General features: G+C 35.5%; 1 protein-coding gene across 2 annotated transcripts in view; it reads left to right on the plus strand.

The window, feature by feature from the left end:
* The window catches only part of LOC133537057 (tripartite motif-containing protein 3-like), a 42,738-nt gene that overhangs the window by 17,692 nt on the left and 482 nt on the right, over positions 1–24,564 (plus strand). Inside the window, exons 2-13 of one of the 2 annotated variants that reach the window (XM_061877899.1) lie at positions 1,048–1,210; positions 4,417–4,642; positions 4,706–4,857; positions 6,309–6,489; positions 6,628–7,357; positions 11,453–11,556; positions 11,624–11,791; positions 15,168–15,336; positions 17,608–17,667; positions 17,748–17,818; positions 17,893–18,033; positions 20,495–24,564. The exon at positions 20,495–24,564 is cut by the window's right edge and continues 482 nt beyond it. In XM_061877899.1, the coding sequence (XP_061733883.1) occupies positions 1,065–1,210; positions 4,417–4,642; positions 4,706–4,857; positions 6,309–6,489; positions 6,628–7,357; positions 11,453–11,556; positions 11,624–11,791; positions 15,168–15,336; positions 17,608–17,667; positions 17,748–17,818; positions 17,893–18,033; positions 20,495–20,647 (2,301 nt within the window). In that variant the 5' untranslated portion in view covers positions 1,048–1,064 and the 3' untranslated portion in view covers positions 20,648–24,564. Of the gene's footprint in view, positions 1–1,047; positions 1,211–4,416; positions 4,858–6,308; positions 6,490–6,627; positions 7,358–11,452; positions 11,557–11,623; positions 11,792–15,167; positions 15,337–17,607; positions 17,668–17,747; positions 17,819–17,892; positions 18,034–20,494 lie in introns of both variants that reach the window. The other variant, XM_061877898.1, reaches the window with a different exon arrangement.

Raw genomic sequence — 24,564 nt, forward strand, 5'->3', positions numbered from 1 at the left:
AATCATGACACCCACCTGTTCCCAATTAGCCTGTTCACCTGTGGGATAGTCCAAATAAGTGTTTGAGGAGCATTCCTCAACTTTCTCAGTCTTGTTGCCGCTTGTGCGAGCTTCTTTGAAACAATTAGATTAGATTAGATTAGATAGTACTTTATTTATTCCGTCAGGAGAGTTCCTTCAGGAAAATTACAATTTTCAGCACAATCCCATTACAAACATTGCAGGGAGACAGAACAGGATCGCTGACGGGTCTGCCGGCTTCCAGCGCCCCTCACAAAAAAGATGAGATACGGGTAAACGAGGGGGGGGGATTAAAATAGAAGATTAAAATAAAATAAAAAAATCGGTTTTAGCCTGGGCCCTGGAGAGGGGGTGCAGACTGAGGCCAAGGGAAAAAAACAACTCATAGCCATAGTACACATCCCTCTTACATGTGTGTAAGAGAGAAACATCAAATGTGCAGGCATCAAATTTCAAATGAGCTAATATTTGCAAAAAAATACAGTTTTTCAGTTTGAACGTTAAGTATTTTGTCTTTGCAGTTTATTCAATTGAATATAAGTTGAAAATAATTAGCAAATCATTGTATTCTGTTTTTATTTACCATTTACACAACGTGACAACTTAACTGTTTTTTGGGGTTTTGTACTTGCAGGTCAAATGCAATGACTTTCCTAATCCTTTGTGAAACATTACCAGTGTCAGCACAGCTAGTGAGGGTGCCAAACACTCGCTGATCACTGATTCTGCTGTCATAGAGAGGCTTTGATCCTGTTGCAGGGAATATGACAGATGTGCAGCTTTGCTGGATTTGAACCATCAACCTTTTTCAGAGCCTTCAATTTGAAGAAATACTGTGTTCCTCCTCCTTTCGGTATGAGAGAAAACATCTCCTGACCCTGGGTTGTTCCCAGGGACATGTTTCATAAACAGACATTTATATAACCACTCCATGACTCATTTCCTCCTCGTGCTCTTATACTGAAAGTCTGCACGCCGACGCCCTCTCTAAAGTCCTGACCTGGAACATCTCTCTGGTCCGTGCAGGCCGCGTGTTGCTCCCAATGTCCGTGTCCATGGCCAAGCGAGAGAGCGGGAGCACCAGCCCGGTGGTGAGGCAGATCGACAAACAGTTCCTGGTGTGCAGCATCTGCCTGGAACGCTACCACAACCCCAAGGTGCTGCCCTGCCTGCACACCTTCTGTGAGAGGTACGCACCGCACCCCAGTCCACACATGGCTTTGGACCTGTACCTCGGACTTAGGTCCACCGGAAGGTGACGGGAATAGGCGGCGGTTAATTTCAGGGATATTAAAACATAGCTGATAATAATCATATCATTAAATAAATACAACATTGGCAAGAAAAAAAACTGAGCTAATAAGGATAGGGTTAAATAGATAAATACAATAATATGTACAACATAGCTAATAGGATAACGTTTATAAATACAATATTAGCTGAAAATAAAATAGTACTAATACAAAAGTACATAAATGAATACAAGAATATTGGCTAAAAAGACAACACAGCTAATAATTGGATTTAATAAATAAACAGTAATAGTGTCAAAAATAGTAAAACATAGCTAATAAGTAGAGGAATGTTAATGTAAAATTTTACTAAAAATAAAATCTAGCTAATAATTGTATTTAATAAGTAAGTGCAGTAATATTTTCAAAAAATAAGTAAAACATAGCTAATAATTAAAGGAATATTGATTCAAAATAATTAAAAATAAAACATATCCAATAGTGCAATAGCATTAAATTAATAAATACAATAATGGCAAAATAAAACATAGCAAATATTAATAATACAAATACATTAATACAATATTGGCTAAATAATATGTAATATAAAACTACATAAATACAATATTGGCTAAAATAAACTAAGATAATAATTGGATTTAATGAATAAATACAGTAATATTGTCCAAAAATTATTAAAACATGGCTAATAATATTAGGATCATGTAAATACAATAATTACTAAATAATAAATCATAAGTAAATACAATACCAAATAGCTAATATTGTTAATAATACAAGTAAATCAATATAATGGTAAATGGGTTGTACTTGTATATCGCTTTTCTACCCCTTTTTAAGGAGCCCAAAGCGCTTTGACAGTATTTCCACATTCGCCCATTCACACACGCATTTACACACTGATGGTGGGAGCTGCCATGCAAGGCTCTCACCAGGACCCATCAGGAGCAAGGGTGAAGTGTCTTGCCCAAGGACACAACGGACGTGACTAGGATGGTAGAAGGTGGGGATTGAACCAGTAACCCTCAGATTGGTGGCACAGCCACTCTACCAACTTCGCCATGCTGTCCCCCTAATATTGGCTATAAATAAAACATCAAATAATAATAATAGTAATATATTTAAATACATTCAAAATTGGCTAAAATATAACATAATTTATAATTATAGGGTTGAATAGATAAATACAATAATATTGACAAAGATAAGTAAAACATAACTAATAATAGGATATAGATTATACAATAGTGACGAAAAAACAAAACAGTTGATGATGCAATAGGAATAAATAAATTAATTCAATAATATTGGCTGAAAAAAAAACATAGATAATATTAATAACATTTAAAAAAATAATACAATATTGCCAAAAAATAAAATTTGCATCCATAAATAATAGAATTAGGTTTATACAACATTGGCTACAAATAAAACATTGGTAGTAATTATAGGGCTGAATAAATAAATATTGTTCAATTTGACACTGACTAAAAATAATAGATACTATAGCTAATAATATTATATAAGTAAATAAAAATACAATAATATTGACTAAAATGAAAAAAATAGCTCTTTGGAATAAGTAAGTAAATACAATAATATTGCCAAAAATATGTAAACGTCACTAATAATAGGATATTGTTATTACAATATTTGTTAAAAACAAATAAAACACAGCTAATAGGGTAATGTTGAAAAATAAAATTTTCACTTAAAACAAAACATAACGATAATTGGATTAAATAAGTAAATACAATAGGAAATTAATAATTTCATGTTACTGACTGAAATAAAACCGTTAATTGTATTAACAAGTAAACAGTGATATTGACCAAAAATAAGTAAAACATAGCTAATGATAGGAGGATAGTGTTAATAATACAATATTTATTAAAGAATAAAACATAGCTAATAAAAATAACATGAGTAAATACAATAATATTGACAGAAAATAGAACATAGATAATTCAAATAATAAGATTAAATGAATAAAAACTATAATATTGACTGAAAATAAAACATCCATCCATCCATTTTCTACTGCTTATATGAATATTGAATAAATAAATACAATATTGACTGAGAATAAAACATCCATCCATCCATCCATTTTCTACCGCTTATTCCCTTTCGGGGTCGCGGGGGGCGCTGGCGCCTATCTCAGCTACAATCGGGCGGAAGGCGGGGTACACCCTGGACAAGTCGCCACCTCATCGCAGGGCCAACACAGATAGACAGACAACATTCACACTCACATTCACACACTAGGGCCAATTTAGTGTTGCCAATCAACCTATCCCCAGGTGCATGTCTTTGGAAGTGGGAGGAAGCCATACATAGCTAATAAAAACAATATGATTAAATACAAAAAAACAATGACTGAAAACAAAACAAAGCTAATAAGAATAATATGATTAAATTAAAAAAATACAATAAAATTGAGTGAAAATAAAACATAGCTAATAAAGATAATTTGATTAAATACGACGGCGTGGCGAAGTTGGTAGAGTGGCTGTGCCTGCAATCTGAGGGTTACTGGTTCAATCCCCACCTTCTACCATCCTAGTCACGTCCGTTGTGTCCTTGGGCAAGACACTTCACCCTTGCTCCTGATGGGTCCTGGTGAGCACCTTGCATGGCAGCTCCGACCATTAGTGTGTGAATGTGTGTGTGAATGGGCGAATGTGGAAATACTGTCAAAGCGCTTTGGGCTCCTTAAAAAGGGGTAGAAAAGTGCTATACAAGTACAACCCATTTACCATTTACCTAAATACAATAATATTGCCTGAAAAAACATAGCTAATTCAATACAATGATATTAACTAAAACTTATAATCATCGTAGGATGTATTAAATAAAACTAATTGTGTTGGCCCATATTATAAAAAAGACAAAGATATTGTCCATGAGGACGTACAAAAGATGATATCATCTTTTATCATCTCCAGGCATGACATTGTGCAAAAATGTTAGTTTTCAAGTGTTTACTTGGCCAAATGTAATGACAACAATGTTGAAACTGATGAAAGATGGTTACTGGGACAACAATGTCTCCGAGGCTGGATTGCTCTTGAATGGTTGATGATGTCGTCGTTAGCTTGTGTTACTTCCTGTCCCATTAATTTCAACCTTCTCCTCCAAGATGTCTGCAGAACTACATCCCCCCCGAGTCCCTCACACTGTCCTGTCCGGTGTGCCGCCAGACGTCCATCCTGCCAGAGAAGGGCGTGGCCGCCCTGCAGAACAACTTCTTCATCACCAACCTGATGGAGGTCCTGCAGCGCGACACCGAGTGCAGCCCGCCGGTCTCCCGCAATGTCTTGGAGTCCGCCAGCCAGCCCCTGTCCTGTCCCAACCACGAGGGCAAGGTGAGTGGCCGCCACGCTGCTGGCCCACACCCTGGAAAGCCTCACCCACTCCCCTACCCGCAGGTGATGGAGTTCTACTGCGAGTCGTGTGAGACAGCCATGTGCTTGGAGTGCACGGAGGGCGAGCACAGGGAGCATGTGACGGTCCCCCTGAGGGATGTTCTGGAACAACATAAATCGGCGCTGAAGGGCCAGCTGGACGCCGTGCGCAACAGGTTGGTAGCCATCTTTGAATGTTCCAGGAACTTGCTTGTCGTACAGGAGTTGTTCTTCCCCAGGTTGAGCAATAGTCTCTAACTTTTTCCACTGAGGCCCACACTCTGAAAAAATCAAAGCAATTTGATATTTTTCATTTTCAAAACCAAAACAATATGTAAACATTTTTTTTTACTTTTAGGCTTCCACTCAAGTTTGACCCCAGGGACCTGGAAGGGTCTCAATCATTAAAATGTTAAAAATAATTCATGTAATATATATATTTTTTAAATTCAAAGTGGAATATTTGATGTGAAGCAATTGGAGCCTTAAAGTAGGTCTTTATTGTCATCGCACAAGTACAACGAAACTTTGTTTTCAGCACAAAAATAAATAGGTCAATAGTTCATAACATTGATTTTGATTCAATCAATCAATCAATGTTTATTTATATAGCCCTAAATCACGAGTGTCTCAAAGGGCTGCACAAGCCACAAGGACATCCTCTGCTCAGATCCCACATCAGGGCAAGAAAAAACTCAACCCAATGGGATGACAATGAGAAACCTTGTAGGGGACTCCAGATTCATTATTATTTTTGAACAAAGCCTTTTTGGGAAAAAAAATCCCACAAAAATAATTTTTTTTGCTTTCAACATTTAAGTCTCTAAATCAACTTTAGATCTATGTTATAATTATTATTTATTATTTAAAGTTTTATGTGGGTAATGTTAGCCTAATAGGTCAATAATTCATAACAATGATTTTCATTCATTATCATTTTTTCAGCTATAACAGTTTTTAAGAAAAAATGACACTAAAGGTCTCTGGGATCCAAAAGGGTCCCACTCATAACAAGTCATACATTATTTTTATTTTATTTTGAACTTTTAAATCTCGAGATCAACTTTAGCTATTATTTTATGTTTTATTTAATGCTCTTTTTTGTCAAAGAAACCCTTTTATATGGCAAAAACACAAAATATACAATATTTTCTCCCCAGAATACTTTAAAGTGGAATATTTGATGTGAAATACCTTAAATACGTCAATATTTTTATATATTTTTAAAAAATGTGTTAGTTTTATAACATTTGTGTCAAAGAAAACACACAAAGTATGCAATATTTACCCTTAAAAAGTTTTAAGTGAAATATTTGTGTGGTAATTTTAACCTTAAATATGTCAATAATTCATAGAATTGATTTTGATTCATTATTATTTTTTGAGCAATGACAGTTTTAAATAAAATAACTCTTTTTCTTTCCTTGCATTTCACCTCTTTAGTCTTTTATTTAACTTGTTTATGTTTTGTCTTTTTTAGTGGCATTTCTACAATTAGCTTAAAAATGGCCCCTGGGCTGCACTTTGGACACCCCTGTTCTGACGGTGTTGTCCCCCAACATCTTGGGGTGGAGCGCCCTAAAGAGTTCCAGTGAGTCCGATTAAACAAATATTTTCTTCTGGCCAGACTGCCGCAGCTAACGGCCGCCATCGAGCTGGTCAACCAGATCGCCAAACAGCTGACGGACAGGAAGAACGGCGCCGTGACAGAGATCAACGCCACTTTCGAGGAGCTGGAGAAAGCGCTACATCAGCGCAAGAACGCTCTGGTCGCCGAAGTGGAGAACATCTGCAGCGCCAAGCAGAAGGTCAGGGGTCACCGTTTAGTTGGGGGGATGTGGCCTAAATATCAGGAAATGAGGTTGAAGGCTGGATTGTGCTGTACATTTAGAACTTTGAGGCATGCTATTCCCACAAATGGAGTGCTTCCCCAAATAATCCGGCAGGTACTCCAAGGCCAGCTGACGTCGCTGCTGCAGGGCAAAGAGAACATCCAGAGCAGCTGCGACTTCACCGAGCAGGCCCTGAGTCACGGCAGTGCCACCGAGGTCCTCCTGGTCCAGAAGCAGATGGGCGAGCGGGTCAGCGCCCTGGCGCGCGACACCTTCCCCGAGCACCCCCACGAGAACGGACACCTGGAGTGCCAGGTTGAGACAGACGGCCTGCGGCGCTCCATCCAGAACCTGGGCGTCTTGATCACCACGGGCGCCGTGGGCCACACCAGCGTGGCCACCGGCGAGGGCCTGCGACACGCGCTGGTGGGCCAGCACACCAGCGTCACGGTCACCACCAAAGACAAGGACGGCGAGCTGGTGAAGACGGGCAACGCCACCCTGAGGGCCCAGATCGTCTCGGCGGAGGGGGCGTGCGCCGACGCCGAGGTGGTGGACAACAAGAACGGCACCTACGAGGTGAGCTACACGGCGCGCTGCGAGGGCGAGTACGCCTTCTCCCTGATGCTCTACGAGCAGCACGTCCGTGGGAGTCCCTTCCGCCTGCGGGCCGTCAAGCCCTCAGACGTCCTGCAGTCGCCCGACGACGTCAAGAGGCGGGTCAAGTCCCCGAGTGGCGGCGGAGGGCACGTGCGCCAGAAGGCCGTGCGCCGACCCTCCAGCATGTACAGCACCACCAAGAAGAAGGAAAACCCCATCGAGGACGAGCTCATCTACAGAGTGGGTGAGTTGATCTGCCATTGCTCGTCGGTTATTCACGCTTCCTCTCCTTTCCAGTCCACGTCTCGCTAAAGTTCAATTGTTTGTTGTTTATTGTATCAAAATTTATACAAAACTCCTTCAACCGCTTTGAGGAGCACCATTTCTGCTGGCCGCCATTTTGGCAAAAGTCAATGCAGTCTATCCATCCATCCATCCATTTTCTTCCGCTTATCCGAGGTCGGGTCGCGGGGGCAACAGCCTAAGCAGGGAAACCCAGACTTCCCTCTCTCCAGCCACTTCGTCTAGCTCTTCCCAGGGGATCCCGAGGCGTTCCCAGGCCAGCCGGGAGACATAGTCTTCCCAACGTGTCCTGGGTCTTCCCCGTGGCCTCCTACCGGTTGGACGTGCCCTAAACACCTCCCTAGGGAGGCGTTCGGGTGGCATCCTGACCAGATCCCCGAACCACCTCATCTGGCTCCTCTCGATGTGAAGGAGCAGCGGCTTTACTTTGAGTTCCTCCCGGATGGCAGAGCTTCTCACCCTATCTGTAAGGGAGAGCCCCGCCACACGGCGGAGGAAACTCATTTCGGCCGCTTGTACCCGTGATCTTATCCTTTCGGTCATGACCCAAAGCTCATGACCATAGGTGAGGATGGGAACGTAGATCAACCGGTAAATTGAGAGCTTTGCTTTCCGGCTCAGCTCCTTCTTCACCACAACGGATCGATGCAACGTCCGCATTACTGAAGACGCCGCACCGATCCGCCTGTCGATCTCACGATCCACTCTTCCCTCCCTCGTGAACAAGACTCCTAGTTACTTGAACTCCTCCACTTGGGGCAGGGTCTCCTCCCTAACCCGGAGATGGCATTCCACCCTTTTCCGGGCGAGAACAATGGACTCGGACTTGGAGGTGCTGATTCTCATTCTGGTTGCTTCACACTCGGCTGCAAACCGATCCAATGAGAGCTGAAGATTCCGGTCAGATGAAGCCATCAGGACCACATCATCTGCAAAAAGCAGGGACCTAATCCTGCGGTCACCAAACCGGAACCCCTCAACGCCTTGGCTGCGCCTAGAAATTCTGTCCATAAAAGTTATGAACAGAATCGGTGACAAAGGACAGCCTTGGCGGAGTCCAACCCTCACTGGAAATGTGCTCGACTTACTGCCGGCAATGCGGACCAAGCTCTGACACTGATCATACAGGGAGCGGACCGCCACAATAAGACAGTCCGATACCCCATACTCTCTGAGCACTCCCCACAGGACTTCCCGAGGGACACGGTTGAATGCCTTCTCCAAGTCCACAAAGCACATGTAGACTGGTTGGGCAAACTCCCATGCACTCTCAAGAACCCTGCCGAGAGTATAGAGCTGGTCCACAGTTCCACGACCAGGACGAAAACCACACTATTCCTCCTGAATCCGAGGTTTGACTATCCGGCGTAGCCTCCTCTCCAGTACACCTGAATAAACCTTACCGGGAAGGCTGAGGAGTGTGATCCCACGATAGTTGGAACACACCCGCCGGCCCCCCTTCTTAAAGAGAGGAACCACCACCCCGGTCTGCCAATCCAGAGGTATCGACCCCGATGTCCACGCGATGCTGCAGAGTCTTGTCAACCAAGACAGCCCCACAGCATCCAGAGCCTTAAGGAACTCCGGGCGGATCTCGTCCACGCCTGGGGCCTTGCCACCGAGGAGCTTTTCAACTACCTCAGCGACATCAGCCCCAGAAATAGGAGAGTCCACCACAGATTCCCCAGGCACTGCTTCCTCACAGGAAGACGTGTTTGTGGGATTGAGGAGGTCTTCGAAGTATTCCTTCCACCTATCCACAACATCCGCAGTTGAGGTCAGCAGAACACCATCCTCACCATACACGGTGTTGACAGTGCACTGCTTCCCCTTCCTGAGGCGGCGGATGGTGGTCCAGAATCGCTTCGAAGCCGTCCGGAAGTCGTTTTCCATGGCTTCCCCGAACTCCTCCAATGTCCGAGTTTTTGCCTCCGCGACCGCTAAAGCCGCACACCGCTTGGCCTGTCGGTACCTGTCCACTGCCTCCGGAGTCCTATGAGCCAAAAGCAAATCTACATATTTGTTTATTTTTGCACGTAAATGTGGAAAGTTTTATTTGAAAAAATTTGTGATTGCAAATATTTGCACTTAAATTTGTAAATAATTATTTAATTTCTGATTTTGAATATGAAAATAGAACCCATTTAAAAAAGATTCATGGTAATTGGTTTTAACATGATTTCAGTTCAATGACTGCACTAAAATGTGGAAAATATAATTAAATTCAAAAATGTAATGAAAAAGGGCTTCACGGTGGGAGAGGGGTTAGTGCGTCTGCCTCACAATACGAAGGTCCTGCAGTCTTGGGTTCAATCCCAGGCTCGGGATCTTTCTGTGTGGAGTTTAATGTTCTCCCCGTGAATGCGTGGGTTCCGTCCGGGTACTCCGGCTTCCTCCCACCTCCAAAGACATGCACCTGGGGATAGGTTGATTGGCAACACTAAATTGGCCCGAGTGTGTAAATGTGAGTGTGAATGTTGTCTATCTGTGTTGGCCCTGCGATGAGGTGGCGATTTGTCCAGGGTGTACCCCGCCTTCTGCCCGATTGTAGCTGAGATAGGCGCCCGCACCCCCCGCGACCCCATCCATCCATCCACAAGGTAGAAAATGGATGGATGGATGTAATGAAAAATAAATTCTCCAGTGGGCTCAACCCAGTGTAATTAAAAAAAAAAAAAAAAAAAAAGTATATTAATTCGAATTGCTAGTTTTTTCACTAAAATGTTGAATATTGAATTCAATAAAAAAAAAACATTTGATTTCAAATATTTTCCCTTAAATTTGGACTTATTCATTTGATTTAAAAAATAAAAATTAATCAAATCTATGAAAAATTAGGAACAAATAGTTAAATAAATATTACAACTTAAAATATTTGCACTAAAATTTGGAACTAATTAATAAACATGTTTTACATTTGTGATCTAAATAAAACAACTATACAGAAATAGATTCTCCCACGGATCAATCTAATGTAATTCAAATTGTTAATATTTGCACCAACATGTGGAAAATGTAATTAAAAAAAAAACATTTAATTTAAAATATTTGCACTCAAATTTGTAACTTATTTGCTTTCTGATTTAAAAAATTAAAATGTATAAATTTTATTTAAAGAATGTTGATGTAGTTTTAACATCAGTTCAGTTCAATCAAATTGCTCATGTCTGCACTGAAATATGGGAAATTGAATTACATTTAGACAAAAAAAACATATGATTTCAAATATCTGCACTTAAATTTGGAACTAATAATTTTATTCCTGATTTCAAAGTAAAAACTAATTTTAAAAAACTTTTTTTTTTAAAAGTATGTTGCTGTGGTTTTAACATTAATTCAATCAATTTAAATTGCTAATATCTGCACTAAAATCTAGAAAAAGTAATTACATAAACAAAAAAAAGATTTTAAATATTTGCATCAAAATTTTAAACTATTTAAAAATATATATATTTTTGATTTACAAAATAAAAACTGTAAGACATTTAATTGCTATTAAATTAAAATAACAAAATATATCGGTTAATAGTGTAATTAATGTAACTGTGAACAAAATATTGATCAACGCTTTAGTGCAAATTTAAAGGTATTTATATTAATATATTTAATATTGTCAAACAATACATTTTTATTAAGATTAATCACAGTTTTGATTCTGGATTAATTACAGTTTATTTCTTGCTTGCATAATTTTAATTTACTTAGACTTAAATATGTGTAACACTTTTTATCATTTCTAATATTTTTCTATTTTTAACACTTGATCAAACCATTTTCCAAAATTCCACACTATATAATTTAAAAAATGTATGATTCTTGCTGATATCGTATCGGATTAATATTAGTATTGGCCCATACTCAAGCTGCTGATATCGGTATCGTATCAGAAGTGAAAACGTTTTATCGGGACACCATTTTTTTCCTCAATGTTTCTACCAAAACTCCTTCAACCTCTTTGAGAAAGGGGACTACGACAGGTGGCCATTTTGGCAAAAAGAGTGGCGTGGGTCAATCCGATGTGGTTTCACGGTGACAGGAACAAGAGGACGAGACAAAGGAGAGTTCACCAACCTTCAAGGCATCTCCACCTCCAGCAACGCTCGCATCGTCGTGGCTGACAGCAACAACCAGTGCATACAGGTCCGTGTTAGCCTCGCGCTAATGCTAGCAACGTGCTATTTCTACAACCTGTTCCTCTTCTATTCAGGTCTTCTCCAACGACGGACAGTTCAAGATGAGGTTTGGGGTCAGAGGTCGCTCCCCGGGTCAGCTGCAGCGCCCCACAGGGGTGACGGTGGACATGAACGGCGACATCATCGTGGCCGACTATGACAACAGATGGATTAGCATCTTCTCCTCCGACGGGAAGTTTAAGGTAAGGTAAATGTTGGCGTATTACCGGAAAAAGTTACGAGAATAAAGTCGTCATTTTTCTCATAATTTACAGTAATAATAAATTCACCTTAAACATACACTTTGTTTTGCTAATGTTACAACTTGCGACTACTACTGTAAATATTTAAATTATAAGGTATTTTGTACTATATTACTAAAACTACATGAAGTCTTGTAAAAATTGCAACTTCGTATTCTCATCTTGCCATTTGAAGTCAAAGAATGAATTGCAAAAAGTAGTACATCCGAAAGAGTCAACATTGTACACAGTAAGTAATAATACAAGAGTAAAATCCCAATATTACGAGGAAAAAGTCATAACATTACAAGAATCAAGTCAGAATATTATGAAATATAAGTTGTAAAAACACCCAGCATGAAATAGAATATTAAATAAATGGTGTAAAATACACAAAAGGTCATAATGGTAACCTTATAATCGTCTTATGAAGAGGAAAAAATTGTAATGTTTTGAAAATTAAGTCCGAATACTTAAAAAAAAAAAAAAGAAAGTTGCACTTCTATGAGAAAAAAGGTAAAATATTTAAGGACAAAAGTTGTTGTAATTAGGATAATGGTTAAATGTGTAAGGAAAAAAGTCAGAGTGTAATCGGAATTTAGTGTTAACATAAGAGAAAACCCCACAGGATAAGCCGAAAACAGGCCACAAACAGGATAAAAATCTAATTCTCGAGAAAAAGTTCAGAAAAAATTCCAGGGAAATTTCTAAAAAGAGAGAAAATGGTCGTACTGTAATCGTAATAAAGGTCTGTGCAACGAAAAGATCAGAACATAAACGGGATAAAATTCTAACGTTAGAAAAAGTTGTAATGTAATCGTAAAAAAGGGCTAGCATATGAAAAAAGAGTCGTAATGCTATCTTAATAAAGGTCTAATGTGTGAGAAAAAGATCAGAACAAAAACGGGATAAAATTCTAAAGTGAGAAATAAGTTGGATTTTAATCCTAATAAAGGTCCGTGCGAAAAAAAGGTCACAACCTCAACAGGATAAAATTCTAACGTGAGAAAAAGTTTTAATGTCATCGTAATAATGGGCTAGCATGTGGGAAAATGTTGTAATGCCATCGTAATATAGGTCTAACGCGTGAAAAAAAGTCGTAATGTAATCGTAATAAAGGTCTTTGTGAGAAAAAAGATCAGACCATAAACGGGATAACATTTTAAGATGAGAAAAAGTCTTAATGTAATCGTAATAAAGGGCTAGCATGTGAAAAAAGAGTCAAAATGTTATGGTAATAAAGGTTTAACGCTCTCGAAAAAAAATTGTAACATATAGGGATAACATTTTATCGTGAGGTAGAAGTCGTAATAAAGGTCTGTGCGAGAAAAAGATCACAACATAAACAATATAAAATTCAAACATAAGAAAAAGTTGTAATGTAATCGTAATAAAGGGATAGCATGTGAACAAAGAGTCGTAATGTTATCGTAATAAAGGTTTAGCATGTGAAAAGAGTCATAAGGCCATCAAATAAAGGTATAACGTCTGAGAAATAGATCAGAACATAAACGGGATAAAATTCTAACGTGAGAAAAAGTCATAATTTAATCGTAATAAAGGGCATGTGGATTAAAGAGTCACATGGCCATTGTAATAAAGTTCTAACGTGTGAGAAAAAGGTCGCAACATAAACGGGATGAAATTCTAACATGAGAAAAAGTTGTAATGTAATCGTAATAAAGGGTCATTAGCAAGAGAGAAAAAAGGCATAATGTAATCGTAATATAGGTCTAACGTGCGAGAAAAAGATCAAAACAAACGGGATAAAACTGTTAACATGAGAAAAAGTTGTAATGTAATCGTAATAAAGGGCTAGAATGAGGAAAAAAAGTCATAATGTAATCCTAGTAAAGGTCTAACGTACGAGAAAAAGATTGGAACATAAACGCGATGAAGTATTAAGATGTCAGAAAAAGGGTCGTGATGTAATTATGATGAGGGTGACACGTGACAAAAAAAGTCATAAGGTAATACAAAGTCGTAATGTGATCGGGATGAAGGGATAACATAAGAAAAAGTTGTAATGTAATCGTAATATAGGTCTAACGTGCGAGAAAAAGATCAGAACAAACGGGATAAAACTGTTAACATGAGAAAAAGTTGTAATGTAATCGGAATAAAGGGCTAGCATGAGGAAAAAAAGTCATAATGTAATCCTAGTAAAGGTCTAACGTACGAGAAAAAGATTGGAACATAAACGTGATGAAGTTTTAAGATGTCAGAAAAAGGGTCGTGATGTAATTATGATGAGGGTGACACGTGACAAAAAAAGTCATAAGGTAATACAAAGTCGTAATGTGATCGGGATGAAGTGATAACATAAGAAAAAGTTGTAATGTAATCGTAATATAGGTCTAACATGCGAGAAAAAGATCAGAACAAACGGGATAAAACTGTTAACATGAGAAAAAGTTGTAATGTAATCGGTATAAAGGGCTAGCATGAGGAAAAAAAGTCATAATGTAATCCTAGTAAAGGTCTAACGTACGAGAAAAAGATTGGAACATAAACGTGATGAAGTTTTAAGATGTCAGAAAAAGGGTCGTGATGTAATTATGAGGGTGACATGTGACAAAAAAAAGTCATAAGGTAATACAAAGTCGTAATGTGATCAGGATGAAGTGATAACATAAGAAAAAGTTGTAATGTAATCGCAATAAAGGGCTAGCATGTGAGAAAAAAAGTTGTAATGTAATCGTAATAGAGGTCTAATGTGCGAGAAAAATATCAAAACATAAACGAGATAATATAACGGAAGAAAGACGTCGTAATGTAATCATAATAAAGGTCTAACGTGCGAGGAAAAAGATCAGAACATAAACGGGATAAAACTCTAACATGACAAAAAGTTGTTATGTAATCGTAATAAAGGGCTCGCTAGCATGTGAGAAAAAAGTCGTAATGTAATCTTAGTAAAGGTCTAACGTGCGAGAAAAGGATTGGAACATAAAAAAAAGGGTCAGAAAAAGGGTTGTGACGTAATTATGATGGAAGCAGACGTGACAAAAAAGTTGTAAAGTAAAAAAATGTCGTAATGTAATCGGGATGAAGTGATAACATGTCAAAAAGCTGGAACGTCACAAGAACGATTTTTTAGTTTTCAGAGGTTTTTGGTAATCATTTTTCTCATAATGTGCAGTAATATTAAATTCACGTAAACATTCTTGCTCATGTTACAACTTTGCGACTACTACTGTAAATATTACAATTATAAGGTATTTTCTAGTGTAGTACCATTACTTACCACAAAATAAGTCCCAACTTTATTCTCCTAAAAATTTCAACTTTGTAATATCACTAAAGTCTCATTTGCATGTGTATCTGTTCACTTCAGAATAAAATCGGGGCGGGTCGTCTGATGGGTCCCAAAGGCGTGGCGGTGGACAAGAACGGACACATCATCACGGTGGACAACAAGGCTTGTTGTGTCTTCATCTTCCAGGCCAACGGCAAACTGGTCACCAAGTTTGGAGCCAGAGGGACGTCAGACAGACACTTTGCAGGTAACATCCTCTTATTTTGTTATCATTATTTTATTATCCTGCATTCTTAACATTTATGAACCTTTTATTAACATTCTTAACATTTATGAACATTAACATTTGTCAAAAACATCTTACAACATTTATAAAGAATATTATAAACACTTATAAACATTTTTGTCAACATTTATAAACATTCCTGTCAACATTTATAAACATTTTGTCAACATTTATAAACATTCTTGTTAAGATTTTTAAACATTCTTGTCAACATTTATAAACATTTTGTCAACATTTATAAACATTTTGTCAACATTTATAAACATTCTTGTTAAGATTTTTAAACATTCTTGTCAACATTTAGAAAGATTTATGTTAACATTTATAATCATTCTTGTCAACATTTATAAAAATTCTTGTTAACAATTGTAAACATTCTTTTTAACTCTTATAAACATTCTTGTCAACATTTATAAACATTCTTGTCAACATTTATAAACATTTATATTTGTCAAAAACCTCTTACAAACATTAACATGTATAAAGAATATTATAAACATATATAAATATGAACATTTATAAACATTTTTGTCAACATTTATTATAAACATTCTTGTCAACATTTATAAACATTCTTGTTAACATTTACAAACATTAACAATTGTCAAAAACATCTTACAAACATAACGTTTATGAAAATTCTCAACATTTAGAAATATTACAATGTATGAACATTCTTATTAACTAGGAACATTCTTATTAACATTTAGGAACATCATAACATTTTTAACATTCTTATTAACATTTATGTACATTAATAATTATGAACATTCTTTTTAACATTTAAGAACAATCTATTAATATCTATAAACATTCTTATCAATATTTATAAACATTTGTATCAATATTTATGGTCATTTTAACATTCTTAACATTTGTATACATGAATAACATTCATGAACATTTTAAGTACTTTTTAAAAACTTTCTTGTTAACATTTATAAACAGTCCTACTGACATTTATGAATATCACAATTTGTAAGCATTCTTATCAACATTTATAAAAATTCTTAGTAGCATTCAGGAACGTCGTTACATTTTAACATTTTGTTAACATTTATCTACATTAACATTTACGAACATTCTTATTAACATTTAGGAACATTCCTACTAGCAATCTTTTTCACTTTTATGAACATCTTAACATTTTTATTAGCATTTATGAACATTCTTAACATAACTTTCTTATTTACATTATAACATTCATGAACTTTCCAATTAACATTTATAAACATCTTAACATTTGTATTAACATTTATATACATTAATAATTATGAACATTTTTATTAACAATTAGGAACATTCCTGTTAATATTTATAAGCATTCTTATTAACATTTATGGAAATGTTAACATTCCTATTAACATTTATGGACATTAACATTTTGGGAAATTCTTCTAAACATTAAAATTTAAATGCATTCTTATTAACATTTATGAACATAATTAAAACATTTAAATACACTTTTTTTTAAACTTTTTTTTACATTAATAACTTTCATGGATATTCTAAGTAACTTTTAAAAACTTGCTTGTTAAAATTTATGAACATTCTTACTGACATTTATGGATATTAAAATCTGTAAGCATTCTTATCAACATTTTTAAAAACTATTAACATTTACAAACATTGTTACATTTAGTTAAGTTAAAGTAAAGTACCAATGATTGTCACACACACACTAGGTGTGGTGAATTTTGTCCTCTGCATTTGACCCATCCCTTGTTCACCCCCTGGGAGGTGAGCGGAGCAGTGAGCAGCAGTGGTGGCCATGCTCGGGAATTATTTTTGGTGGTTTAACCCCCAATTCCAACCCTTGATGCTGAGTGCCAAGCAGGGAGGTAATGGGTCCCATTTTTATAGTCTTTGGTATGACTCGGTTGGGGTTTGAACTCACAACCTACCGACCTCAGGTCGGACACTCTACCCACAAGGTCACTTTATTAACATTTATGAACATTCTTATTATGTATAAGCATTCTTTTTAACATTTGTATTAACATTTATATATATTAACATTTTTATTAACATCCTTAATAACAAAACATTCCTATTAACATTCCTACCATTTTAAACATTCCTATTTACATTACTAACATTCATGAACATTGTAATTAACATTTATAAACATTCTTCTTAACATTAACATGTATAAGCATTCTTATTGTTGTTTATAAAACACATTTGTGGAGCACATTTGAATGTTTTGTCTTTCTTTTCGTTTCCTTCTAGAAAAAAGCGGTGCAAACGTTGCGTTGGAACAAAAGCTCAGTAAATCTGGACCGGCCTTCAGTATGTCAACAACGTTCACGTCCTGTCTTTTCAAAATAGTCGTACTTCCTGTTGTGAGTCTTCCTGTTTGTGCGCTTCAGGTCCTCACTTTGTGGCCGTCAACAACAAGAATGAAATAGTGGTCACAGACTTCCACAACCATTCGGTCAAGGTGATGAGGTCACATGGTCGCCTTCTCCGCCAGTCCGCCTTGGCCAACCTTTTCTCCTCTTCAAACGCTTGCAGGTGTACAACGCAGATGGCGAGTTCCTCTTTAAGTTCGGCTCTCACGGCGAAGGCAACGGACAGTTCAACGCTCCGACGGGCGTGGCTGCGGACTCCAACGGCAACATCATCGTGGCCGATTGGGGCAACAGTCGCATTCAGGTGAGCGCCGTGCCCACCTCGCTACTTCTTGTACGTTGTTCACCACACACCCACAACGTCAAGTTGGGATCGAAAATTGATTAGGTTATGTGAAAGTAGTCGCAATTATGAATAAATTGTATTTAATACAATAAATTATGAATCCCATTTTACATATAACATTTTAATTTCAAACAACTCAAAAAGGACATTATTACAAAATAAAGGTTGCATAAAAATGTTGTTTATTTTCCAGGAAAAAACAAATTTGGAAATAAATACAAATTAAAAATCCAGTTTTTAAAGTCTACAAAAAGAATGATCCATAAAAACGTAAAGTTGCGAAACAAAACTCATATTTAAAAAAAAAAAAAATGTTATAATTAAAATACAAGTCAAGTTTTTTTTATTACTCAGTCATCGTATTGATGTAAAATCTTAATGTTACAAGAAAAAAAATGTACGATTATGAGACAAAAGTTAGATGACGTTATCAAAAATAAATACAACTTTGAAAATAAGTATAACATAAATACATTATCCATCCATCCATTTTCTACCGCTTGTCCCTTTTGGGGTTGCGGGGGGTCGCTGGAGCCTCTCTCAGTTGCATTCGGGCGGGAGGCGGGGTCCACCCTGGACAAGTCACCACCACATTGCAGGGCCAACACGGATAGACAGACAACATTCCCATTCACACACTAGGACCAATTTTAGTATTATATATAATATTGTGAGAAATCTGGTAGTAAACTACTTAAATGTATTAGGTTACAAACGAAATAAAGTAAAATAAATACAGTACATAAATAATATTATGATAAATTTAGTACTTGTAAATAATATTAGTGGAATGAAGTCATTCTTTTAGAAAGAGTTAAAATTCTTAAAGGGGAACATTATCACCAAACCTATGCAAGCGTCAATATATACCTTGATGTTGCAGAAAAAAAGACCATGTATTTTTTTAACCGATTTCCGAACTCTAAACGGGTGAATTTTGGCAAATTAAACGCCTTTCTGTTTATCGGTCTTTTAGAAATGACGTCAGAACGTGACGTCACCGAGGTAACACAGCCGCCATTTTCATTTTCACATTACAAACACCCGGTCTCAGCTCTGTTATTTTCCGTTTTTTCGACAATTTTTTGGAACTTTGGAGACATCATGCCTCGTCGGTGTGTTGTCGAAGGGTGTAACAACACTAACAGGGAGGGATTCAAGTTGCACCACTGGCAAGAAATCTGCTGCCAGACCCCCATTGAATGTGCCAGAGTGTCTTCACATTTGACCGGCGATGCTAAGACAGACATGGCACAGAGATGTATGGATAACCTGCAGATGCATTTGCAACGATTAAGTCAACGAAATCACAAAGGTGAGTTTTGTTGATGTCGTTGACTTATGTGCTAATCAAACATATTTGGTCACGGCATGACTGCCTGCTAATCGATGCTAACATGCTATTTACGCTAGCAGTATGTAAATTTGAATCTAGATAGCCACATTTAATGCGAAACAAACACTTACCAATCGATGGATTTAAGTTGCTCCAGTGTCACAAGATGCGAAAGTCCTGATCGTTTGGTCCGCACATTTTACCGGCGATGCTAATAAGGCAGCCATGCTATGGGCCACTTCATTAGGTACACCCACGCTATGGCCGAATAGCGTCAATAGCTATTCGCTAATTAGCTTCAGTTTCTTCTTCAACTTCGTTTTCGCTATCTGCCTCCATACTTCGACCATCTGTTTCAATACATGCGTAATCTGTTGAATCGCTTAAGCCGCTGAAATCCGAGTCTGAATCCGAGCTAATGTCGCTATATCTTGCTGTGGTAACCGCCATGTTGTTTGTATTGGCAGCCCTGTATGACGTCACAGGGAAATGGATGGTGGTTTCGAAGATAGCGAAAATAAGGCACTTTAAAGCTTTATTTAGGGATATTCCGGGACCGGTAAAATTTTTATAAAAACTTCAAAAAATACAACAAGCCACTGGGAACTGATTTTTATTGTTTTTTACCCTTTTGAAATTGTGATTATGTTCCCCTTTAAGGTTGTGAAAACAAGTTTTATTGTGGGAAAACATTTATCAATTGTGAGAACTAAGCTGTAGAAAAGTTTTAATAAATGACAAAACGACGTGTAAATAATAAAAAAATTACCGTAATAATAAAGATCAACACATTTGTGATGATAACTGTAGACTTTAAAATGGAACTCACAGCAATGTAGGAGAAGGATGTTCTGGCTGCTCAGTATAGAATGTATAGGAATAACATGTGTGAAGAGACTGAGCTCTCCTGCACATTTGTCATGAAAAGTATTTATTTTTACATTTTCTATGAACTTTTGTCTTCACTTGTATGTCAAAATCAGGACTCGAAGCTTTCCCAGCTAGACCCTGGAACAGACCAATGTATCTTGTTGTTTGAACCCCGTCCACTGAACCCCCCGTGTCGTGTGATCTGTGGCGCAGGTGTTCGACAGCTCGGGCTCCTTCCTGTCGTACATCAACACGTCGGCGGACCCCCTGTACGGCCCCCAAGGCTTGGCCCTCACCTCTGACGGTCATGTGGCTGTGGCCGACTCTGGGAACCACTGTTTCAAGGTGTACCGCTACCTGCAGTAGCAACCACACGCACACACACACACACACACACACACACACACACACACATTGTTTAGGATGAGTGGGCCTGGCCAAGAACATCCACCACAGGCCTGAAACGTCCACCTTGGACGTGTTTCTGGAGCCATAGTGCATGCACCTTTTCATTACAGCAACCGCAGAGGGCCACGCTGGAAAGTACACCACATTTTGTTTTCATCTGCGAAATTTATGCACGCCGTCTTACAATTTTACAAATGGATTGTCATAAGATTATGATTTATTTTGTGATCGTAGGACTTTTTTTTATATATTTATAATTTTTGTTTGGACTCAATTCTCCTAAAAATCTCCGACATTTATAATTATTATTTTTGCCACATTATGACTTTGTCAGAAAATTATGTATTTTAGTATTTATTTTCAAATCAAATATATTTTTATGTGATATATCTCATAATTAAAATAATAAATGTATTCCCATAAAATAACTATTATACACAAATACTACTCCAGTATTTATTCCCAGTTACACTTGACATGTATTGTCATGACATTATCTGTTTTGTGATAATATGAATATTCCCATTAAATTTGAAATATTATTAATATTTTTGGCAATATTTTTCTGTTTTGTTCTCTATTTTTTTGCCACATTATGACTTTGTCACAAAATTATTTTTTGTATTATTTACTTTCTCACAATTTCAGTTATTCTCATGAAAATCAAATATATTTTTATGTAACATCTCATAATTAAGATAATCAATGTAATCCCATAAAATCACTATTATACACAAATACTACTACATTATTTATTCCTTTTAACAATTTAGAGTTATTGTCATGAAATTATCTGTTTTGTAATATGAATATTCCCATTACATTTGAAATGTTATTACAATTAAACAAATTTAAATTATTTTTAGTATATTTTTCTCTTGTTTCTATTTTTTGCCACATTATGACTATCAGAATTTGTATTTACTTTTTCATATTTTCAGTTATTCTCATGAAAATCAAAACGTTACATATTTTATGTAACGTCTTATAATAAGAATAATGAATGTATTCCCATAAAATCACTATTAAATGACTAATTATACATAAATACTACTACAGTATTTATTCCTGGTAACACTTTACATTTATTATCATGAAATTATCTGTTTTGTGATAATACAAGTATTCCCATTAAATTTAAAATTGTATTAATATTACATCTTTTTTTTTGCCACATTATGACTGTCAGAAAATGGTTTCTTTTGCTCTCATTAAGTTATTTTTTGTTGTAACACCACATTTATTCTCTAATTAAGTAATATAATTCTATAATTACAAAATCAATTAATTTTATTATTTTTAGATTTTCATATTTTTGTCCATACTTCAATGTGTATACAAAAATATTAATTTAATTAATTGTATTTAATTATGGCACAAACAATTATACAATTTAGTCAAATTATAAAAATCAATTAATTTCATTATTTGCAGATTTTTCATATATTTTGTTTTTCAAATGTATATGTATTTAAAAAAAATATTATAATTAACTTTAATATGATATTTTAAAAACATGTATTAATTTATTAACTATTTAAACATGACACAAACGATTACAACATTTAGTCAAATGTCTTCACATGCAGTTTAGTTTTTTTCTAGTAAGATCACAAATGATCATAATTCATAAACTAGTCATTAATTCTTAATTTTGTTATTTTTATACAATTCCAAATTGTTTTTCTTGTCCTATTGAACAATTTGTCCTCACAAAAAGTGATTCCCTCATAATGCGATAAATGTAGTTTTGCAAAATGATGCCTTTTCATGTTATTTTGTGTTTTTTCCAGTGTGGTCCTAAAGTTTTTGGCAGCTTCTGTCAGCGCTCCTTTCTCTCTCACTCCTGCAGCAAATGAAGGGTTTGCCCCAGAAAGGTGCCTTCATTTGCTGCATGTTGTCTACTTACACCATGATGTATGTTGTGTAGATACACCATGTTGTATGTTGTGTACTTACATCATGTTGTATGTTGTGTACATACACCATGTTGTATGTTGTCTACTTACACCATGTTGTATATTGCGTACATTAACATAAACCATGCTGTATATTGTTTACATTAACATACACCATGTTGTATATAGTGTACATACACCATGTTGTATATTGTGTACATTAACGTACACCATGCTGTATATTGTGTACATTAACATACACCATGTTGTACTGTATGTTGTATACTTCAACCATGTTGTATATTGTGTACTATAACATACACCATGTTGTATATTGTGTACATTAACATACACCACGTTGTATATTGTGTACATTAACATACACCACGTTGTATGTCGTGTACTTACGCCACGTTGTATATTGTGTACATTCGACGTGTGTTTCAAGGTGTCAACGGCAGCTGTTTGAAGTTCCAAATGTACCTGGCACATGCTTGACATTAGAATATTTATTGCAAATAAAGCAGCACAATTATCTTGTTTTGTTAACAAACTTTTTGTTTTGTATGAGTATTGGAGGAGAGTTAATTTATTTTATTTTATACACTGCTCTGCTTTTACACGTACTTCTTTTAAATAGATGTGCTTTTTACTTTTTATTTTAATTGAAGCATCACAATTTTATCTTAAAGGGAGATTTCACTTTTTAAAGCCCAACACATTTTTGTGCCATTATTAAATATAAGATAAAAAGAAAGAAAGATATCAAATCTAAAGTTAATTAATTAATAAATCATTAAAATTGGACTTACTTATATATTTTCATGGAAAATTTTAATTTCAAATTACAAAATCAATAGTATTATTTTGGGATTTTGTTTAAAAATTATTACAAATTTAACAATATAATTATAACACATTTATTTTAACAAAAAGCAAATATTAATTAAATTAACCTAATTTAATTATGGCACAATAAATTATAAAATGTAGTCAAATTACTAAATATATTCATTTTATTATTTTTCATTTATATTGTTTTGTTCATTTTAAAAAATCATGTATTAAACTAATTTAACTATGGCACAAACAATTATAAAATTTAGTCAAATTACAAAATCAATATTATTTAAAACATTTTTGTATATGTATATTTAGTTTTGTTCAGATGTAGATTTATTTTAAAAAACATTTATTAATTTAAATAACTTTACTTAAATGTGGCACAATTATAAAATGTAGTCAAATTACAAAATCTATTCAATTTATTTTTACTTTTTTTCACGTTTTTTTCTGATTTTACTTTATTAAAAAAATATTTCTTATTTAATTAACTTTACTTAACTATGGCACAAACAATTATAAAATTTAGTCAAATCACAAAATCAGTTAATTTTATTATTTGTAGTTTTTTTTATTTATATTTTGTTGTGTTCTAAATTACATTTATTAAAAATTAAATGTCTTGTAACTAACTAACTATGATACAAACAATTATAACATTTAGTCAAATTACAAAATCGATTCATTATTTTGAGATTGTTTTCATACATTTTGTTTTGTTTTGATTACAATTTTAATTGTTTTATTTATTAATTAATTTAATTCACTTTGATTATGGAACAAAGGATTACAAAATGTTGTCAAATTACAAAATGAATTTTATTATTTTGATTTTTTTTTCCATATACCGTTTTTTTCAAAATTGAATGTATTTAAAAAAAACTTGATTAACATTATTTAACTATGGCACGAACAATTATAAAATGTAATCAAATTACAAAATAATTAATTTGATCATTTTTATATTTTTTTCATATATTTAGTTTTGTTCAAAATTAAATGTATTTAAAAAACATTTAATTTAGTTAACTTTATTTAACTGTGGCACAAACAATTATAAAATGTAATCAAATTACAAAATCAATTCATTTTATTATTTTTAGGTTTTTTTTCCACATATTTACTTTCATTCAA

Source organism: Nerophis ophidion, linkage group LG18 (assembly GCF_033978795.1).
Source record: "Nerophis ophidion isolate RoL-2023_Sa linkage group LG18, RoL_Noph_v1.0, whole genome shotgun sequence".
NCBI lineage: Eukaryota > Metazoa > Chordata > Actinopteri > Syngnathiformes > Syngnathidae > Nerophis > Nerophis ophidion.